The sequence below is a fragment of the Mixophyes fleayi genome, chromosome 4 (assembly GCF_038048845.1).
Source record: "Mixophyes fleayi isolate aMixFle1 chromosome 4, aMixFle1.hap1, whole genome shotgun sequence".
NCBI lineage: Eukaryota > Metazoa > Chordata > Amphibia > Anura > Limnodynastidae > Mixophyes > Mixophyes fleayi.
The window spans coordinates 89,512,238-89,535,128 of NC_134405.1; the positions used below are offsets into that span (position 1 = coordinate 89,512,238).

General features: G+C 40.5%; 1 protein-coding gene across 3 annotated transcripts in view; it reads right to left on the reverse strand.

Moving 5' to 3' along the window:
* Nucleotides 1–15,988: 15,988 nt before the first annotated feature.
* The window catches only part of ST8SIA2 (ST8 alpha-N-acetyl-neuraminide alpha-2,8-sialyltransferase 2), a 239,163-nt gene continuing 232,260 nt past the window's right edge, over nt 15,989–22,891 (reverse strand). For all 3 annotated transcript variants that reach the window (XM_075207719.1, XM_075207717.1, XM_075207718.1), the window contains one exon: nt 15,989–17,947. In XM_075207719.1, the coding sequence (XP_075063820.1) occupies nt 17,662–17,947 (286 nt within the window). In that variant the 3' untranslated portion in view covers nt 15,989–17,661. The remainder of the gene's footprint in view (nt 17,948–22,891) is intronic.

Here is a 22,891-nt window from a genome sequence, read left to right on the forward strand (position 1 = left end):
CCATCAGGCTCATTTTCATCTGGGCCCAAAATCCATAAATGGTCGCTTAGCCATACCTTCCAACTGTCCTGATTTTATTTTCCATTTGGTGAGTACTGAAAAAGAGGAGCATTACCAGGCTATTGTAATATAACAAAATACAAATAAAGTTAGGTAAACCTGCTAGAGTGTGTATCTAACACATTAAAAAAGATTGTAAGGGTACTTTCGCAAAATTACCCTTCTGGAGACTATTTGTGGCAATTTAGCAGAAAGAGGACATAGGGTATAATATGCCGCACATCACAGAATATGCAAACGTAGTATACAATAGTGTACTGGCAGGGCCGGACTGGCCATCTGGCACTTCTGGAAAATGCCAGAAGGGCCGATGGCCAAATGGGCCGGTCTGCTTGCCTGCCGAGCAGCAGCACTCTGCGCGCTGCTCGGCGAACGGAGAATCAGTGACCAATCACATGGGACGGCGCCTGTCACGTCGTGCCATCCCATGTGATTGGTCGCATAGGCGGCTGTCATTGATTATCCGTCTGCCGGGCAGCGCGCTGAGTGCTGCTGCTGGAAGTAAAAAGGTAAGTGTGTGTGTGTGTGTGTAAGTAATAGTGGGGCTAACAAACAGTGGGGCAAACAAACTGGGGAAAACAAACTGGGGCAAACAAACAATGGGGCAAACAAACTGGGGCAAACAAACAGTGGGGCAAACAAACTGGGGCAAGCAAACAATGGGGCAAACAAACTGGGGCAAACAAACAGTGGGGCAAACAAACTGGGGCAAACAAACAATGGGGCAAACAAACAATGGGGCAAACAAACAGTGGGGGTAACAAACTGGGGCAAACAAACAATGGGGCTAACAAACTGGGGCAAATAAACAGTGGGGCAAACTGGGGCTAAAACAAACAGTGGGGCACAAAACAGTGGGGCAAACAAACTGGGGCTTAAACAAACAGTGGGGCTAAAACAAACAGTGGGGCTAACAAACAGTGGGGATAACAAACAGTGGGGCAAACTGGAGCAAACAAACAGTGGAGCAATCAGTGCGTCTAATAGGGGGGCTAATAGTGTGGCTGTGGCCGGACTGGCCATCTGGCACTTCTGGCAAATGCCAGAAGGGCCGATGGCCAAATGGGCCGGTCTGCTTGCCCGCCAAGCAGCAGCACTCAGCGCGCTGCCCGGCAGACGGATAATCAGTGACAGCCGCCTATGCGACCAATCACATGGGACGGCGCCTGTCACGTGGTGCCATCCCATGTGATTGGTCGCATAGGCGGCTGTCACTGATTATCCGTCTGCCGGGCAGCGCGCTGAGTGCTGCTGCTGGAAGTAAAAAGGTAAGTGTCTGTGTGTGTGTGTAAGTAATAGTGGGGCTAACATACAGTGGGGCAAACAAACTGGGGCAAACAAACTGGGGCAAACAAACTGGGGCAAACAAACAATGGGGCTAACAAACAATGGGGCTAACAAACAATTGGGCAAACAAACTGGGGCAAACAAACTGGGGCAAACAAACAATGGGGCTAACAAACTGGGGCAAACAAACAGTGGGGCAAACAAACTGGGGCAAACAAACAATGGGGCAAACAAACTGGGGCAAACAAACAATGGGGCAAACAAACTGGGGCAAACAAACAATAGGGCAAACAAACAATGGGGCAAACAAACAGTGGGGCAAACAAACAATGGGGCTAACAAACTGGGGCAAACAAACAATGGGGCTAACAAACTGGGGCAAACAAACAGTGGGGCAAACTGGGGCTAAAACAAACAGTGGGGCAAAAAACAGTGGGGCAAACAAACTGGGGCTAAAACAAACAGTGGGGTTAAAACAAACAGTGGGGATAACAAACAGTGGGGCAAACTGGAGCAAACAAACAGTGGAGCAAACAGTGCGTCTAATAGTGGGGCTAACAGTGTGGCTGTAGGGCCCCATGTTGCTATAGTGTGCGTGTGTGTTTGGCCATGTTCATATAGAGTGCGTGCGCAGTATTTTATATATAATATGTGAGGGAAGGGAGGATCTTAATATAGTGTTGGGAGGTAGGCTATTTAATTGTGGAGTGTAGGTGGGGGCTAATTATTTAAGGTGAGGTGAAAGAACCTTTAATTTAATGCTGGGGTGGGCTATCAATTGAATATTGGGCTGATTTTGGGGAGGAGAGCTATTTATTAAATGTGAATATGAATTTTTTGTTGGGGATGGTTGTGGAAAATGGCTATGTTTATTAAACTTTAATGCTATTTAATTTATTGTTGGGACTGTTTGGAGGGAGGGAAATATGTTTTGAGTAAATGGGTATACTGTTAATTTAATGTTGGGGCTGGTTGGAGGGAAATAGGTCTACTTATTAAATGTGAATATTATTATTATTGTGGGGACTGGAGGGAGGCCCAATTATAAAATGTGAGTGCTATTGTTTTAACCCCATTTTTTTCAAAATAGGGCATCCAATATTCCAGGATCAAGACAAGAAAGAACTGAGCTAAAGAAACCAGTTGCTATAAGTGGTGAAAGTGAGCAAGACAGGTAGGAGAGAGCAGGACAATCTGCCAACTGTCCTGAATCTGGTGGGGCAGTCCTGAATTTGGGTGACTGTCTCACATAGTCAGGATTTGGTTTGACTGCAAGGACAGTTGGGAGGTATGTCCCACTTCACTACGTACTGCTTGTGAAGGCAAAGCTGTGTGCTTCTAACAGTAGGGTACACAGTATTGCCTGTGTATTTGTCTAAAATGATAACCATGTTACATAATAGGGCCCTGCTGTCTTAAATACCCCGGGCCACCTGAGCCTTAATCCAGCTCTGGTTAAGGGAAGGGAACTGATAGCTGCTCTCAGTTCCCAGACAGGACACAGCCTGCAGCAAGCCGAGGAGCTCTAAGTATCACAAGGTTTTGTAATCTCGTGAGACAAAGAGCTTCCCTGCTCACTCTGCAGGAAGTTCCCACCCTTATGGATGTCAGCAGCACCAGAAGCAGAGATAAATGTAATGTTTTATTATGTATGTATCAATGCCCCATGTTGGCCACACCCACAACACAATGCGGCCACGCCCTGTGCGGCGGCAGCACACAATTTCTTTCATGCTTGAACTGAGGTGGGCCTGTGCATGTTAAATGCCAGGGCTGATTTTTAGTCCCAGTCTGGCCCTGTGTACTGGTAATGGAAATACCACTGTCTTTTGCATTGTATTTATTGGTAAGCTTTTGATATTTACTTATTTTAACATAAAACTAAAATTTATATACTGTAGGTTGCACCCACAATTACAGGACTAATTGCTTTTATTAAGGGAGATTACAGAAAGGAGGAATAGCCCTTCGGCAATTATGTTCTTTTAGCCTTTCAAACAAATTGTCTTAAACACTTTGATCACATGTGGGTGACTGTATAATATACACAGGAAGTATCATTACTGCATGTGTAATGCATAAACATTTAAACGAGACATTCTATCATTGTTCACATGGAAATTTAACATGAAAGGCCATTGTTTAGTTCTCTATCCTTAGTTATTTAACCCTCAGCTATAAAGCAATATATATATATATATATATAGATGGTACAAAACTCAACAAATGAATTCATGTAATATATCTAATGCATGTATCATCATCATCATTTATTTATATAGCGCCACTGGTTCCGCAGCGCTGTACAGAGACCTCACTCACATCAGTCCCTGCCCCATTGGAGCTTACAGTCTAAACACACTAACACACACACACACAAACACACACACACACACACACACACACACACACACAGACTAGGGTCAATTTGTTAGCAGCCAATTACCTACTAGTATGTTTTTGGAGTATGGGAGGAAACCGGAGCACTCGGAGGAAACCCACGCAAACACAGGGAGAACATACAAACTCCTCACAGATAAGGCCATGGTCGGGAATTGAACTCATGACCCCAGTGTGTAAGGCACAAGGGCTAACCACTTAGCCACCGTGCTGTCCAAATGTATGTGTTAATGGTAGTCATATTTCCGACTGTAAAAATACCTATGAAAATAATACTGACACAAAAATCCTGACAATGTAAATGGAGGAAATACCTACAGTTTAAATAACAGCATGGAGAAAATACCTACAGTCTAAATACCTACATGGAGAAAACACAGACACTTATAAACTACTGCGTGATTGCCGATAGTGAAAATACCTACAGTCACATTGCCGGCATTGAAATGGCAATGCGAGCCGCCTGCAGTAAACAGTGAGGAAAATAAAAATGTTAAAAAGATAAAATCGCACCCTCTCTACCTAGTCATATAAATGTTAGTGTTGCCAGCATAATGTTGGTCGGAGGAAGTTGGGGGTCTCAGCCAATTTCACTGTGACCAGCATTAGGCTGGCAGCACTAGGTGCGGAGGGGGGGGCTTTTTATCTTTTTAACATTTATTTATTTATTTGTTTCACTGTTTACTGTAGATGACATTGCCATTATAATGCCGGCAGCGTGACTGTCGGCATTTTCACTGTCGGCAATCACACTGTCGGATTTTCTCCATGTAAGTATATAGACTGTAGGTATTTTCTCCATGTAGGTATTTACACTGTCAGGATTTTCATGTCAGTATTATTTCTGTCAGTATTTTCCCTGTCACAAATTTGTACCTATCCCATATTCATAGGTAGAAAAAAAAAATCAAAAATGGAGGAAACCAGTTATATCAGTCCCAGAGCAATTAATCATTAATCATCATCATCATTTATTTAAATAGCGCCACTAATTCCCCAGTGCTGTACAGAGAACTTACTCACATCAGTCCCTGCCCCTAATGGAGCTTACAGTCTAAATTCCCTCACACACAGACAAACTAGGGTCAATTTGATAGCAGCCAATTAACCTACCAGTATGTTTTTGGAGTGTGGGAGGAAACCGGAGCACCAGAAGGAAACCCACGCAAACACGGGGAGAACATACAAGCTCCGCACAAATAAGGTCATGGTCGGGAATCGAAATCATGACCCCAGTGCAGTGAGGCAGAAGTGCTAACCACTAAGCCACTGTGCTGCCCGATCCAGTATATCATTAATAGAGATGGGTGGGCTTGGTTTCCCAAAAACCGAGCCCACCCGAACTTAGGCTCGGTACTTTCGCGCTATTTCGGATTCCAAAACGAGGCAAAACGTCATTGTGACGTCGTTGGATCTCGTGAGGTTTTGGAATCAATATATACCACCCTCCACGGCGAATTAGCGCCATTTGAGAGAGGGACAGAGAAGGGGTAGGACAGACTATAGAGCAGTTTGGCAGGCAAAGTTATAGAAGAGAAAGAGGAGGGTGGTAGCAGTGTTAGATAAAGCTCCATTGCTATATTTGTCATTGCTGAAATACAAATATAAATATAGAAGTCCTTGCAGGCTTTTTTTCTTACTTTGCACTACTAAGTGTAGGGTCTAATATACACCAAAATCGAAGAGCTGCTTTGGTCATTTGGTCATTGCTGAAATCCTAATATACCAGTCCTTGCAGTCTTCTTTACTGAATTTGCACTAATAAGTGTAGGGTCTAATATACACCCAAATAGAAGAGCTGCATTGGTAATTTGGTCATTGCTGAAATAGTAATCTACAAGTCCTTGCAGGCTTTTTTTCTTAATTTGCACTAATAAGTGTAGAGTCTAATATACACCCAATGACGAGTGCTCCATTGCTAAGAGTCATTGATGAATAGGAAGACAAGCAGGCTTGTCTTCTGAATTTGCGGCAAATTCAACAGTGTTATATTGAAAAAACAGACACATAGGGGGAGAAGGAGAAGAGGGAGATAGAAAATGAATCTTCCTCAGGACTGTCAATGGTGTTATAGTCGCTTAGCAGGCTGTGGATCAGCATGCGACAGTTCTGGATGGTCATCTTCTCCCTTTTTAAGATAAGTAGATTCCTGGCAAGCCAAATAGCATCCTTAAAGCAGTTCATTAGGCTCCAGGCCTCCTGGATTGCCCCAATGATTTGGGTCCCAGGAAATAATCTATAAAATACCAAATGGTATGAGAGGCAAGTTCTGGGCACACTGTCCTTATGTTCATGTTCCAAGGCATCCAACAGTGCCTGTGCAGTGGAGTGTATTGGTGATGCAGAAGGGGCAGTGGACATATCGGCACAGGTTCCGGGAGTGCATGAATGTTCTGAGAGGCAGACATCCTGAATAGCCATCCATGCAATGTCTTTGTGTCTATTAGTCAGCCTCTTAGAGGCCACATTCTCCCACACGTGTTGTTTGAGCCCTGGAACAGACTCCATAATGTCTTTAGCTCTGATGAGCTTGTGGACAGTTTTTGGCTTCCACAAGTCTGGTTTAAGTCCCTCCAGGTGGTGCTCCCTCACAAATTGTCTAACATACAGGTAAAACCAAGAAGTAGTCCAGTTGTAAGGGAAGGAGCTGTCCCACTTGTCCCAACCAAGGGTCCTCCAAAGAGGCAGGAGATAAAAGCGAGACATGGACTTCCCAGCAGAGCAAATGTTCTTTTCAATAAGAGTTCTGCTGATGCAGTTGCAGACAAAGAAGGTGCGCAGCATTGTGGGGATATCCGGGATCCCTTTCCCACCTTTGAGGGTCTCCTTGTACATGACCGTCTGCTTCACTCTGTCCATGTATTAGCTGTAGAATTACCGCAGTTATCCAAGGAAGCGATCAAATGAACCACAACTGATTTCATGATCCAAGGACAATTCCATTTTGCACAACATTCCTTTTCTGCCACTGCTGTGTGCGAATGTGTCCTAGATGTGCTAGGAACTCTGCCGTGTATTTGGGTCATTGCTCTGTTGCTTACCATCCAGCCAGGTAGCTGGGGAATTGGTCAAAAAGTGTATGAAAATAATAATTTGACCTGTGAGGTGGTCAAAACTGACTGCAAATTACTTGAAATTAGTGTTATTGAGGGTAATAAAAATGTAGGATCACAAAAACAGCAAAATTATGTGATTTTAGCATATTTTAACAATTTTTCAATTTTTTTTAAAAAAACCAGATCCAAAACCAAAACCAAAACAGGCAAGGGCGGTTTTGGCAAAAACAATACCAAAACCCGAAGGTAATCCAGATCCAAAACTAAAACCCGGGGGTCAGTGAGCATCTCTAAGCATTAACAAAAATTTCCACTGTGCAAGGTTCATAGTGATAATGCAAAACATCCATATGTCCAAACCAAATAAGGACAAAAAGCAGCACGAGTGTTGACAAACAAAAAAACTGAAAACATATGCAAATCATTTATAAATATACATACTGAACATTACACAGACAGAAACCCAACAACCATTTCAGTCAGATATACTGATATTTAGATTTTTTTATGAGATCCATGTTTTAAAACTGAATAGTTTATTATAATATTATAACCAATTTTTTTTTAAGGGAACATATATATGTTTAATTTTTCACAGGACTTTTACTAACATAATTTAGTAAAACGGTATCATTTAAAAATATGTTCATTATATTTCTAATTATTCATACTAAAGTGTACTAGCTGTCTACCAATAGTGGAGGCAGCCATTTTGTGTACTGATCTAATATCCATTACTGCATACTAACTCACTAGGAACTAGTTACATCTTTGTTCATCATTCCTTAGAAATGTCCCTAATTCTTAGTGGCAGGGTGAATAATGGTTTGACCAATAAAATAGCTGTCTCCACTTGTATTAGAGGCAAGTAAGCTTTACCAAAATGCCACCTTAGTGCACAGTGTACAATCGAGTTTGTAACAACTGCCTCCTTATCGTTTCACAAATTTCTTACCAATAACAGATTGAGGGTATGTTACAAATATATTAACTGAATTAAAGATAAAGAGGAGACTAGATATTACCTCACATTTAAATTGTCAGAGGCCAGATAACTTACAGCATGCCTTGGGCCTATTCGTGCTGTCGGAATATGACTGCACACACAGGCTGACAGCTGTCAAGTTTGGTCAGCATCCAACCAGCAATTACCAACTTGCTCAATAATGATCCAATCGATTTTGGTTGGATTATTTTTGGGCAACACAGTAGCTGTACACATTGTAATATCGCAGCACATAAGTGATCACAGTATGTCATAGGCAAACACATAATTAACAGCACCAATGAGGACAGGGGTAATTGTGATATATATGGAATAGCTCAATACATGTCATGATAAACTCTGCTATTAATTACTTTCATGTTTGGCAACTGTAATCCACTGATGAATTCTCTCTGTCACATTTCCCACCTATGAATATAGTTTCAGCCACAAAGTGTGCAGGCAACGGGTACATTTTAATTGTACCAAATTAAAAATATTATGATTTATGGAATTTATGGAATGAGGCTGATGTATGTCTGGTAAAAAAAAATTCTTGACATTTACAGATGAAGGAATGAGAGGATATAAAGTAAAATGAAGGAAAAAAATTGATGGGATAAGGTAGAAAGTAAGTGGTAGAATAAAGGCAAAGGGAAAATATTATTTAAATGATTTATCAGGGTAAAGGGCATTGAAAGATGAGTGATTAAATGTACACTGGACTGTTAACAAATGATACATGTACTGAAGAATTTAAAACCCAAATTACAACAAATAGATACTGGTGATGATGCAGTTTCATTCATTATTCATAGGGGTTCAACTTGCTAAAATATATTAACTTTTGTGAACATTATTTTTAGTCTCCTCTCGTTTGACTTTTACAAGTAATTATTAATGCTTATTGCTGAAATTGTATTGCATATTACCCAATTGCTTATTCATAGTTTACTTGTGCTCTCCTAAGAAAGTCTCACTCAGAATATTTAGCATTGATTTGCATGCTATTTATATATGCAAATTGTTTTAACTGGGACTTGGCCAAAATATTAAATTTTATAACGGGAAGGAGCACATTTTAAAATCCTATATCACATTGTTATTTTGTTATATGTTACATTTCAGCTTTGTATTTGGTGATTATAGATTACTTGCAATTGAAGAAAGAAAAGACTATCATTATCCCAAAATTGCAGGAAATGTCAAAGTCTGATCTCTGTAGATAATTTCACAAATCAATCTGTCTAATTTAACCTCTAACCTCCCCAGACAATCGGTGCCGATTGTTTGAATCAATTACTCCCCTCTCTCCCCCTCCACCCCACTGAAAACATGATGTGCACCACCCCATCTCAGCAGGTAGCAGGAAAGTAAGACAGAAAAGTTTACTTCTGCAACACAGAGCTGGATGGAAGAGGGTAAGTATGGGGAGGGAGGGGTGAACTTTATGTTATGTGGGTGGGGATGTGGGCTATTAATTTAATGGGCAAAACAGTAGCTTAGTGGTTAGCACTTCTGCTTCACAGCACTGGTGGCATGAGTTTGATTCCCGACCATGGCCTTATCTGTGTGGAGTTTGTATGATCTCCCTGTGTTTGCGTGGGTTTACTCCGGGCGCTCCAGTTTCCTCCCACACTCCAAAAGCATACTAGTAGGTTAATTGGCTGCTATCAAATTGACCCTAGTCTGTCTGTGAGCGTGTTAGGGAATTTAGACTGTAAGCTCTATTGGGGCAGCGGCTGATGGGAGTGCGTTCACGCTGCAGAATTAGTGGCGCTATACAAATAAATGAATGATGATAATGGTGGGGTGAGTGTTTGGACTAAACATTTAATGGTGAGTGAGATCTATTCATTTCTTTGAGGCATGATGGTGGGGCTATTGTGATGCCTATTAATTTAAAGTGGGGTGATCGGACTATTAATGTAATGCTTAAGTGGTTTGGGGGCTATTAATTTAATATGGGTACAGTATGGATAGAAAGGGATAAATATAAATGCTTATTATTTAATGTTGAGTTGTTTGGGAGGAAAGTAGATTTATATAAATGTGAATGCTATTAAATTAATGTCAGGACAGGTTGGGTGTAAATAGTATTGTTTATTAAATGTGAATGCTAATAATATAATGTTGTGGCTTGTGGGGGTAAATAGGACTATTTATTAAATGTGAATGCTAAATAAATAAGCATATTTATTAAAGGTGAGTGCTATTGATATAATGTTGAGGGTTGATTTGGGGAGGGAGGCCTAGAGTGTTCACCCATTGCTACGTTTTACATATTTCATGTATCTATCCTTTTTACAAACAGAGCCTCAACTTTCCTGGATCCAAAAAAATGAACTGAGCTTAAGGCACAAACAGTAGCTGATAGGGAAAGGTGCAATAACAGGTAAGAAAGAGCAGGACAGACTGCCAACTGTCCTGAGTCTAGTTGGGGCAGTCCTGATTTTTGGTGACTGTCCCGCTCAGTAAGGACTTTGTCTTGAGTGCAAAGTCAGTCTGAAATCCCATTTCACATTGCTATGCTCGTGAAGGAGAAGCTGTGTGCAAAGCAGCATTTCCCATGTATTTAAAGGGGTTGGAGAATGGCATAGCACTGTCTAAAATGATAACCACGCCCCTTGCATGCCAACCATGCCCAGTCTGGTGGTGTGGCATGGAGACCCTCCCTTACAAATCTTGTGTTTGCTGTTAATAGGGTACAAATAGATGGATAATTGTACAAAAATTGCCTCTCCAATAGCTAGCAGAATTGAGAGGGTTCCGTCTATGTAACCCCACCATCAACAAAATACAGCTGAAATAAAAAGTAATATTGGAAATTTATGAAAAGGGGCAGCCAGAAATAAAGATGTTACCCATATCAACCAATGCAATATTCATATTCATTTTCTAAAGTATACGAGAAAATTTTAATTTTAAAACTTTAATAGGTTGCTATCAATTACAGAATTTGTTTTCCATACATCAGTTTTCAGAAATTCCCTTATATGCAAACTGCCGATTGAATTTACAAAAATGTTAGGACTGTGTGTGACTGATACCACTGTCCTGTATTTACAGCTTCAACTCCCAAGGTGGTTATTATCTGGTAATTCTTACAATATACAAAGCTTTTCATATAGAATCAACATAGAATTTTGTGGCCCTCTAACTCAGGCAGCAATTCACTCAAGTACAAGACATTAAAAGAAGCAAAGGTTTGATTAGTAGCTGGAAGGTAAAGCCTCTTATCCAGTCTCTGACTTAACTGGTAAGTGGTACCACTGCGTAAATGATACTGTTGAACTCTAATGACTGTTTTCGTAACCCATGGATTCCTTGAAGTATTTAAATAAATAATTAAGATGAAAGAGTTTTATCAGCTTGGAGTTCTATATGGATTACAGGGAGCAGCAGGATGTCATTCACTGAGCCACTAATAGGCAATACCCTTTTCTACTTGTAATGAATTTCTTTCTACATTTTTACCCCAGGTTACTTTTCAAGCAGCTTAAAATTGCTGCATATAATTGTTTTACATTCAACAATCAATTTTATGAGCAATGATTACCAATTTCTATAAGAGGGATTTAAACGGACTATTTAAATATTTATACGAAATAATGGTCATTTATGAACCAGAAAAGCAGGATAGCATTTTATTTTTTGCACAAATTGGCCAATTTTTCTGCTTTTCAACTGGCTACCACCAGACTGTTACCACTTTATTACCATTTATTACCACTTTATTACCACTAATAAAAAATTGAATGTTTTTGCTGCAGTAGTTGAAGTGCACCTATAAATGTGCTTTCCCATATATATGGTGCCTTTAAAAAGTCTAAAAGATATTCCATTGTAAGTATAGTGTTAGGTTTTCAACTGCTTTGCATTATTCTTGCTACTTGGATCTGCTTTGCAGTTCAGATGTGTCAACCTCTGACTGTTGATTGGAAGACTTCACTTTATAAGCTCTCACTTCTGCATCTATTGCCAGTGATAGTGTTACACACTAGCTTCCTGGTTCCAGGATCTTTATGCTGTGTGAATCTGATCTTGATTCAAACAGTTTCTGGGTTTTCACTCAGCAGTCTCCTGGTTCCTGATATCCGGTTGTACAACCTATTGTCTCCTGGATCCTGATACCTGGATTTGCAATTTACAGCCTTCTAGTTCCTGATATTTGGATTTATGTGCATGTTTTTGATATAGTGCTATACACTATCCTCAGGCAATTATCATTTCTCATACTGCTGGGCATCCAGAGTAAAAACTGTTATATACATGCATTTCCACAAAAAACTGTGTTCTGCAATGCTACAGAGCCTGTTATATACAAGCATTTGAATCTGATGGGCACAAGGAAGGCAGGACACTATGGTTAGTTATTATTAGAATTGTCAATGGGAGTCAGGTACATTACATGGTGAAGCAAACAAGGCAAAGGGTTCGGGAAAAGGCGCAGTGGAGGACAACCCGAGGTCAGTACACAAATAACAGATAACTGAAGGCAGATTGCAACAAGGGCAGCAGGAACTAGATCTCTGCCTGGAGCAAATTAATCTGGCAAGAAAGACAGGCAAGGTTTATATAAAATGTTAGAGGGTGGAGTTTTGACATGCTGGAACATCAGGAGAACTGTTAAATTGACCTAGAGCACAGAGTAAAGGCAGGGAGCTGTCCAGCAGCCAGAATAGCTCAGCTAGCAGAGCATCAGACAACATAGGCAGAAACCCCAGGTTCAAAACCTGACACTGTGAATACTTCTGTAGAGCTACAAAGACTGTTGTATACCAGCATTACCATAAAGATTTTGTGATATTCATGCATTGTCTTTTGGCTGTGCCTCATACCTGCACTACCTCAGAGTCTGTATTTTCACCTAGCTTCTCTTGATTACTACAATATTCAGTGTGCTTCTATTCAGACCATCACTATATGCACTGAACTGCAATTCCTAACATTTAGGACATGGCCGTATTTTTGCCATCTCAGGTGAAGTGAAAGAATCAAGTAATTTTTGGGGGACAAAAATGCTTGCGAAACTCTCACAGAAAACAGTAAACTCCCCCATAAATATGTCTTCCCCACCCTCAGAATCTCATTTCAATAACCATGTCTCACAAAACCAAATGATGTTTTGACTGAGTGCAAAACCAAGCGCACTTATGCATCTAGCCCACGATGAGCAAGGAATGGTCCGATCAACCAAATTCTACCCTTCAGATAATGATACATCTTAGATGCCACCATTTTATTATGTAAAAAAAGGCATATTGCTTAAACTCAGGCACATTAATCGCACATCATCATCAACATCATCATTTATTTATATAGCGCCACTAATTCCGCAGCGCTGTACAGAGAACTCATTCACATCAGTCCCTGCCCCATTGGAGCTTACAGTCTAAATGCCCTAATATAGACACACACTCACACACAGACATACAGAGAGGGAGAGACTAGGGTCAATTTTGATAGCAGCCAATTAACCTACCAGTATGTTTTTGGAGTGTGGGAGGAAACCGAAGCACCCGGAGGAAACCCACGCAAACACAGGGAGATCATACAAACTCCACACAGATAAGGCCATGGTCGGGAATCAAACTCATGACCCCAGTGCTGTGAGGCAGAGGTGCTAACCACTAGGCCACTGTGCTGCACATAATGCCAAACATAATTCTAAAATGTAAAAAAGTGTTGTATTAATGGTTGCTTCCTCTCAGACCTCTATGTTTCTACATGGAAGCCTGTTTTATTGAAAAATATAAAAATACAATTTTCTAGCCCTATACTACATGCTCCTTTATAAAAATAGGCTATGCATAGCATTTACAATTATATAAGGAAATACTTCACAAACTTGTTGAAATTTGATACATTGTAACATTTGAGAAAAGGCTGTGATAGCTGTGAAATAATTTTTATCTATGTACACAAAAATTCATGTCTATTATAAAAATTACAACGTCTGCTCAGATCCTAAAATAGCTCATAAAAGCTTCACACAACAAGTCTACATAAACATAAAATATACTTGTAAATTTAAAATATGACTTCTGTTATTGTATCTGGTTGTTTTTTATGTTTATTGACCTGTTAAAAATTAACATTTTAAATTAACCTCTACAAAAGAGAGTCAAGTATTTATCAAGAGTTTTAAACAAGTTACCTTAAAGCACTTATGACTTCAGAAATGAATACTTCTGGATTGAATAATTTATATAAAAATAAACAACAGTATATCTCATAATTATTTAGGTCTGTCAGAAATTTGAAATAGGATACATTTTACACAGTCTATTACTAATAACTCTCAGAATTAAGATATAACAGGTTTTCAAAGGTTAAGAAAATCAGCTGTTTGGTTTAAAGATTTTCAGAGGCAAACTTGAGACTGTTCTATAATCCTTGACATTCAAAGGTCTATGCTTATAACTTGTTTGAGTAATGCTTAATTTTTATGTTATTTGTTTTCTTCTGTCTTCTTAGTAGATTTTGTCTGCCTAATAACAGTGACATCCATAAGCAAAGGGAGGAGATTATGGGGCCGTGATAGGGCAATGAGGGTGTCCACTGGAGAGGCTGGCTTCTTGTGTCTGTGGTTGTGATATTGGATATATGAATGGGGAAATGAAGGGGACAGAGGTGTCAACTGGGAGATGGAACTTCTATTACCCTGCATTACTGTTAGCTACATGAGGTCTGTTTTTTTCCCTTATACTCAAATCTGGTTTCCAATTGGAGCTCAGTGTGAGACAAGGAATGGAACTTCATTAGCCAGTTAGTCCAACACGAGGTCATGAGTACAGTTTCCAAATTTTTATCTGATTGTCTTATGGACAACAGAATGGGATTGCCTTTGCCCACAGTCTACCAGAATGGAGTCAGCTTTTCCCGTTAACCAACAGATTGAGATCAGCATTGTGTACTAGTCACTAGAGGGGAACATGTGCTCCAGGGCCCATTAGCATTTGTTTATGTCACTCAGGAGAGAACTTTAACAATACAATAATCTGGTAGAGTGAAAGGAAAGATGACACTAGGACCTGTGTTTTAGACAAAGGTCAAAAATTACATTACAGTGGCCTTATTTAAAAAACATCTATTCCTAGTCAAATACTTATTTCAGGTTTTAATTTATTACCAATGTGGTTTAATGTAGTTACTATATGTCCAGGTTTAGAAACCTTTGCTAATAATGATGCATAGATTACAAATATAGGGCCTGAATTAATTGCATCTATTAAATAGCCTAATCTAAATGAATGAATATAAAATTGTGACCTTTCTGCACATCCAAATTGGTTCATACACTAGCTAAAAGATAGGTCTGGCGCAAAAATACAGCCATCATTATCATTCACTTGTAAGCTTGTAACAGGCGTATGGAACATGCAAATATAACCCTTCTAAACTGTACTGTAATCTTAGTGTACTGAACACCTATGACCCAGCTCCCCAAGCACAAGGGGGGCACAAACATTAAGTTTTATGCATGAAGTTTTTTTCACACATGGGTACTTGTGACACCACTAGCTACCTGTCTCAGTTTGACATGAGCCATACAATAACCTGAGCTTTTAGGAACACCTGCTCCTAGCAATTTCAATTTGTCAGTGTGTGTTCTTCTACTTGACTCCGTTCTCCTTCTAACATCACGGGACACACAGTGGCTTAGTGGTTAGTGCTTCTGCCTCACAGCACTGGTGTCATGAGTTCAATTCTTGACCATAGCCTTATCTGTGTGGATTTTGTATGTTCTCCCCGTGTTTGCGTGGGTTTCCTCCCACACTTCAAAAACATACTTGTAGGTTAATTGCTTATACTATAATTAACCTTAGTCTTTCTCAGTCCATGTGTGTGTATGTTAGGAAATCTAGACTGTAAACTCCAATGGGGCAGGGACTGATGTGAGTTCTGTGTACAGCGCTACAGAGTTAGTGGCGCTATATAAATAGTTGATGGTGGTAATGAAGCAGCATTATCCACACTTACTTAATCACACAAGTGGGTAGGGCAATGCCTTTCTCAAAATTGGCACATTCACTACTTAAACACTCTACAATGTTGTGAACAGCATGATGATGAGCAGGAGATGAGGACTGATAAGAAAAAGGGCTCTAAGCGTAGCCAAATATACATAGCATATTGTGTAAATGCATACAATGAAGGCAGTACAATAACACAAAGAAAAATTGATTTATATAACTTGTTTTCCATCTTTAAATTTATTTACTCATGAAACTGTCCAAGTTTGACAATATATGTCATTTTCAATCACGCAAAATCAACACAAGGTCCATGATAAATCTCACTTCCATCATTACTCTGCAGTCCTTGGCCTTCTGGTAATACATATAATACTTTTTATTAACACAAGAGTACTTTTCCTGGCACTTTTAATAGTGTAATGGAGTAAGGAGTTTGAATTTTCTGTCCAAACATGAAGATCCAATTCCACTTATCCACTTCTTGATATTTCTTAGGCAATTAAGACTTATTTCACTAGAGCTCAGGTAATGTAAGAATGGCGTTAATATCAGATGGAATCCTGAGAGAACACAAGTGTTATGTTGCTGATTCATTGTATAGTGGGGAGAGTTCTATTAGCAAACGCATTTCAAAGCTTCTCATCCGTTGCAGGAGCTGCCTCTCGGCCCAACAGGTTGTGAAGAAGATATGACGTCAGCGCCTCAGTCTGCTTTATAGTTCTAGAAATATGAACAGTATTGACCACAAAGAACCTTGAACCACACATATTGCAAAACACCTCTTGCTACCCATCTTCACAATAAAAGAAGAGAGTCACCCAGACCATCGAGACAGAAACAGAAACGGTAAGAGATCTTTACAATTTCAGTGATATGACATTAGATAGAATTTACTTTACTTGGCTACACTTGACCCACAAACAGGACACTTGGACTGGCACGGTTATCAGTCACACTTTTATAATCAGTTCTTCATAAATGACCATAAATTTCTGCTAGCAAAGTAATGTTTTCTAGGAAAAAATGAATTATATCATCTACAATGTGACATTTTATTATTGTATAAGGAGCTATTTCCTGTCTGGTAAACATTACCCTTTCTTTACAAACCAATATAACTTACACATCACATAGAGGCAGTATAATTCCTATCCCGAATGGAAATGCATCTGATTATCTTCTGTGTTAGAAATGAACAGTTAAAATGTAATTATAGGCACAAACCAGTAGTACTAGAAACATCTGATGCTTACTTGTAATTGACAGTAACTTGTATAATTATCTTTGAACAATTGCCCTAAACTAGCCTGTCATGTGGCTTACCCACTAGTAAATTAGGATACCTATTTGTTGCTGCAACTTGGTTAGTATTAATTTGTCTATGGGAACCCATATGTGGTTTTATTTAAATTTTCTGTAAAACGATTGCCTATTTTCAATGAAAAAATAAATAAATAAAGATTGATCATTATAGACTATGTAGGGATTTCTTAGACTATAGAAGGAAGTTGTAAGCCACCACGAATACAGACAATCATATAATTTACATTGTTGATGTATAGCACCAGATTCGCTCCCATACACGCCATGGTTTGTGTTGTTGAGTTGCTAGTACTACTCATTCACAGCAAGAAGGAAAATGCCAGCACAGTAGTATGTGCGTGGCTTTCGGGTGACACATAGACCCACAGCCATAAGCTTCTATGTATCCTGTACACCCAGGCTCTCCAAAGCATCACCGCCTTTTAGTGTCTTGATATCTTAGCCTGGGTCCACACTTGAGGCCAACAATACTTTTAAAACTCAATTATATCTGGACAATTGTCACTGACATCCTCCTAACGTTGTCCCACTGATTATTGTAGTAAGAAAGCGAGCACTGAATAAGATGCTATGTTGCTGATTCACATTTGCCCACTGTAAGTTTCAATGCCCCCTGCAGATGCAGATTTTTCAAAGCTTTAAATTCCAGAGGCATTGCGTGAGGGCCCGCTTGTGACGTGTATCCGTACTTTAGGCTGTCGTAATAGTGATATTTTACAGGATTCTGGTAGAGATCTCGGGAGAAAGGCCAAAAGCCGTAGAGGTAAATTCTGTTACAGAAACGTGTAGCCAATGTGTACATGAGGATCCCAGTTGTAGGTCTTTTTATGTGCACCTTATTGGTCAGCCAATACCTAGAAGAGAAAGAAACAAAAATTACTTTGTAACATTCTTCTTAGGGAGAGTTTCAATGCAAAGCGATGTGCCACCGGACGTCACAACAATGTCTGGCTGTGACACCTATTACGGTAAGTAATCTCCGTTGATTTTTCTGGACACCTCTTTGGGGTGTGAGGAATAATGAATAATTTTTCAGGCAGAACATTGCTTCAAAGTGTCTCCCAGGACAGTTCCAGAGGCACATGGCATTGAATTAATTCAGTAAATCTTTATTAAATATTAAATAAGGGTCCAGATTATTTTCTCTTTTCTTCTGGATAATTGAATTGTCCTGTATAGTTATACTCTTCTTAAACTCGCCCCATGGACATGACATACAATATGAAGTGTCCAATTCATTGCTCACTATTAATGCTAGTGCCTCCATGTGTCCCAGTTTTCCCGGAATAGTCTCATGTTATCCAGCCAACAATGTACATTGACGATGTTTATTTTACCATACTTCATATTTCCAAGGCAGCTGAATTAACAGGAACCCCATAACATAACCTTATTAAAGACTTTAAAGGCAGCATGCTGTGTATTTTATGGCCTAAAAATAATTCAGGTAACATGGGTGTCTTTACAAAATGATGGGACTGGAAACAACTTATACTTCCCTGTCCATGTCACAGTGCATTGAGCATCTTACCAGAAAAAAAGGAATTGTAATCTTGGATTTGTTCATGCTACATTTATTGCTCCTGTGTGTTTACTATTTATATCATACTTGCCAACTCTCCCGGAATGTCAGGGAGATTTCCGAAATCCAGGTAGGTCTCCCAGATTCCCGGGAGAGCAGGCAGGTATTCCACATACTGTTATTTGATGGCCAAAATGATGCGATTCGCGGTGAATCGTGGCATTTTGGCCCCGCCCCCTGCGACAAAATGCCGTTTTTTTGCGGGGTGGGGCCAAAATGACGAGATTGACGGCGCCCTGCCCCCTTCCGCCCTCCAACCACGTCCCCTGCCCGGGATCTCCCGGAATTCAATGTTAAAAGGTTGGCAAGTATGACTTATATCAGGGGTGGGCAAACCTGTCCTCAAGGGCCATATCCAGTTCATGTTTTTAGGATTTCTGTCTGTAGAAACAGGTGGGATAATTACTGACCCAGCCAAATAGATTAACTCAGCTGTACATGATTAAAGAAATCCTAAAAACATGAACTGGATATGGCCCTTGAGGACAGGTTTGCCCACCCCTGACTTATATAGTACCACTAGGTATCTATTAACAGGCTGCAAAAATTATCAGAATTGTATAACACAATAAACATAAGAAAGTGTCTCTACAGCAAGTAGATACAATAGAAAGCAGACAGGAAAAATGTAGTTTTATTTTAAAGTGTGACGGAAGGTAAGATTATGCCGGTAATACATTTCTGTTGGCTATATTGTAAAGCAAGCACAATAAAAAGGTGGGTCATGGGATTAAAATTTTAATCTATTCCTTAAGTGCTATGAAATTCCACAGGATTGTTGTTTGGGGTATAGATTACACAAATGAAAGGCACAAGAAGAGCTGTGTTTTGGTATATTCCAGACATAAATATAACCCCCTGTCACTGTGTGTGATGTGGGGTGCAAAGGTTACACAGTGCACCTCCTTCTCAAGCCCTGGCTAGCTGATGGGCATGGGTGTAAATGACCAGGGAGTTCCTGCACATGCAGGGCGTTTCTTTGTAAGTAGTGGGACACAGGTGATGTCACTATGTGGTGCAGTGCAATAAAAGTCACAATAATTCGGGCGCCAGACCATCGCTATGACACACTGAACTCTTTATTTACACTCCTCTTGCTCCAGCACCATACTCATAATGGTTGCAGCAATAAAGAAATATATACAGCTCCTTACTCTCTCCAGCACAGGTCTTAATGAGCAATATGAATATGGTTGCAAGTATCTCCTTACTGCTCCTGTATACACCTCAATGTTATCTAGATGTTATATAACATACTTCCCATGTCTCTTACAGTCCAGTACTCCATACTTCACTGCAGTTCACCCTCCTCTGCAGGGGCATTCACATGGATGCTAACAGGCAGGCAGCTTCTCCTCAATGCAGTTCTGACACACTCTGTGTAACTCTCAACTGCAGCTCACCCCTCCTCTGCGGGGATGATTCCTCCTTTGGGCTCTGACACTTCTCTCTATGTACGCACAGCCCCTGGATCATTACTACAGCTACCATGCCTAATGCAACAACCCCCACTCCAGGGTCTCTTCCATTCAAAATGTCCCCCCCCTCTCCCTTGGAGTTCTCTTTAGTGATATGGGGTTCTCCCCCTCTCTGGGATTAGTGACTCCTCCCCTCTGTATATGCAGCCACACTGCTGGTTTTATCACAGTACATACCAGGTTCCACAGCTACTCACAATTCAGCCAGAATCACAGTGTAGCTTATCTCCAACACATATGCAGCTCTTACATTCCTTAGTGTATGCATTCTGCCACTTGCAGCAACCCCCCCCCCTTCTTCTCCAGGGGTCTCTGCTCTGGGGATTCTCCCCCTATTCAGGCACACAGTACTTGCCCTTGTGCAGTCACCATGCTCACACTCCCAGGCAATGCCAGAGGAGCCTGGGAGCTTCCTCCCCACTCTTCCAGGTCCCCAGCTACTAAATCACATCTCTTCTCTCCCTGTCTCCTCTGTATATCTCTCTTTCCCTCCTTTCTACTGCCCCTCCTCCTTCTTAGTCATTATCAGACTGGGTTGGGTAGTCACCATAGCAACCAGTTTGTGTCACTTTTCAGAAACACCTATCTTGCCTTCTAGGTGAACCATCCTGTATTCACTGGGGTGCAGGGTTTACCAAAAATGCCACTAGGGGGCGTTACATAAACTTAATTAGAACTGAGGGATGAATTAAACCCGAGGGAAACTAAAAGCTGTGGTGTGGGTACATATCCATTTTGGATTACTAAGGGTAAACAAAAGGAGTAGGTGTGGTAATGTACAAACAAGTGTCATGAAGGGGCAGAGACGAAGGGATCAGTTTAAAAGGAGTAGGGTGGAGTTAGCTCACTCTCTTAGCCCAGGACAGCAATTCCTCCCTCCCATTCCCGAATCCTGGTGCAAGTGTTCGCTACCTGATCGAAGTACAGTACAAATGGCCGCAGGATGCACGGGCCAGTTCTGTCATTGGAGTGTGGTGCAGGGACTCATGGATGAAGGCTGTGGTAGGTACGGGCTGTGGTTCAGCACTGGAGGTACCTGGCACCACATGTTAATGGGCCTTGGTATGGTATGGGTGTTGTAGTTCAACCCCGGAGGTAACACGAGGTGCTTGGTGTGTGAAAACAGCATGGTCTGCCGTCCTGCGGCTGGTGCAGCCTTTAATGTGGCAGGTGAACACTGTATGGTATAACCAGAGTAAGGAAAACACATTTATGGTAGTCAGGTGTTTAAAACCCGTGTCCTTCGAAAAATTGGCTTACGTTTGGTGCAAGTACAGCCGCTCATGTGGGCTGACTTGCGGTGCAGTACGATTAGCCCAGAGGGGTGTGGGTTCCGGATTGCCTGAGGACGTCTGTTCCATTAAGTTTAACAACCAGTGTGCTTTTTGGATGGACAAGGTCGAATACACTGTTCTCCTGCCACTGTAGCAGCTACAGCTTTAGTTAAATAGATAAGAGTTATTTGCCAACAAGTCGGTGTGGTGTCTTTAATTATATTACTTAAGATTTAAGGTTAAGACTAAGGTCTATTGGCTATGTTGCCAACCATAAGCATTTTAAAGAAAGTGTCTCAGTCATTGGTATCCCAGTCAAAAGTGTCCCAGTCTTTGGTGCGATAATTATTATTATTACCATTTATTTATATAGCGACACTAATTCCGCAGCGCTGTACAGAGTACTCACTCACATCAGTCCCTGCCCCATTGGGGCTTGCAGTCTAAATTCCCTAACACACATACATACACACATACACACACACACACACACACACAGACTAGGGTCAATTTGTTAGCACCCAATTAACCTACTAGTATGTTTTTGGAGTGTGGGAGGAAACCCACACAAACACGGGGAGAACATACAAACTCCTCACAGATAAGACCATGGTCGAGAATTGAACTCATGACCCCAGTGCTGTAAGGCAGAAGTGCTAACCACTTAGCCACCGTGCTGCCATAAAGGATGTTGTCTGCTCTGTCCTGTGTATTTGTGTACATGCGTATCCTACCTATAGTTTCTACATTTTATGGGGCAGAGTAAACTAAGCACGAGATGCAGCGATGTTCAGATGCTCATAATCTCCAAACACATTTTTCATGCACATCTCTATGGAATGAAAGGGAAAATAAGCAGGCATTTCTGTAAACTCTGGCGCAAATTGAATCTGCCCCTGTGTGTCTGTGATTCCTGGTATAAGTGGCCATGTGTTTCAGGTTTTGTTTTTACATATATAATAGTGTATATGAGTGCAAGGACACAAACATGTTTTGCTGTGTTTTGTGCAAGTATTTGTGTATCCATGAGTAACTATTACGGTGAATACAAGTCTCTATCACAAAATGTAATTTTCCCCCTAAAATTTCAAGATAACAGAACAGAAGAAAGTAAAGGAATAAATGGTTCAATCTGTGAATAAAGTTTTTTTTTTAATGAGCAATTTTTTAAAACATATTTTATTCTATTTTTTATTTTATTAATTTTTTTTATTAAATGGAACTGAAAGCCCAAATCTGTGCTTTTAGTTTCACTGTGCATGTGTGAGCCAGACAAAGCGGTAAGTTAACCCTTACTGCTTCATGCCAGATTCACCAAGGCAGCTGAATATCATTTAGCCACGCTGGTGATATTTTATTGGTAAATTGAGCCAAAAAGTGTTTCTTTTTTATTGATAGCTATAATAATAAATCAACCACATAGTGCTGGTTACCCTGTCACTGGAGGAAAAGAGGCATACCAGC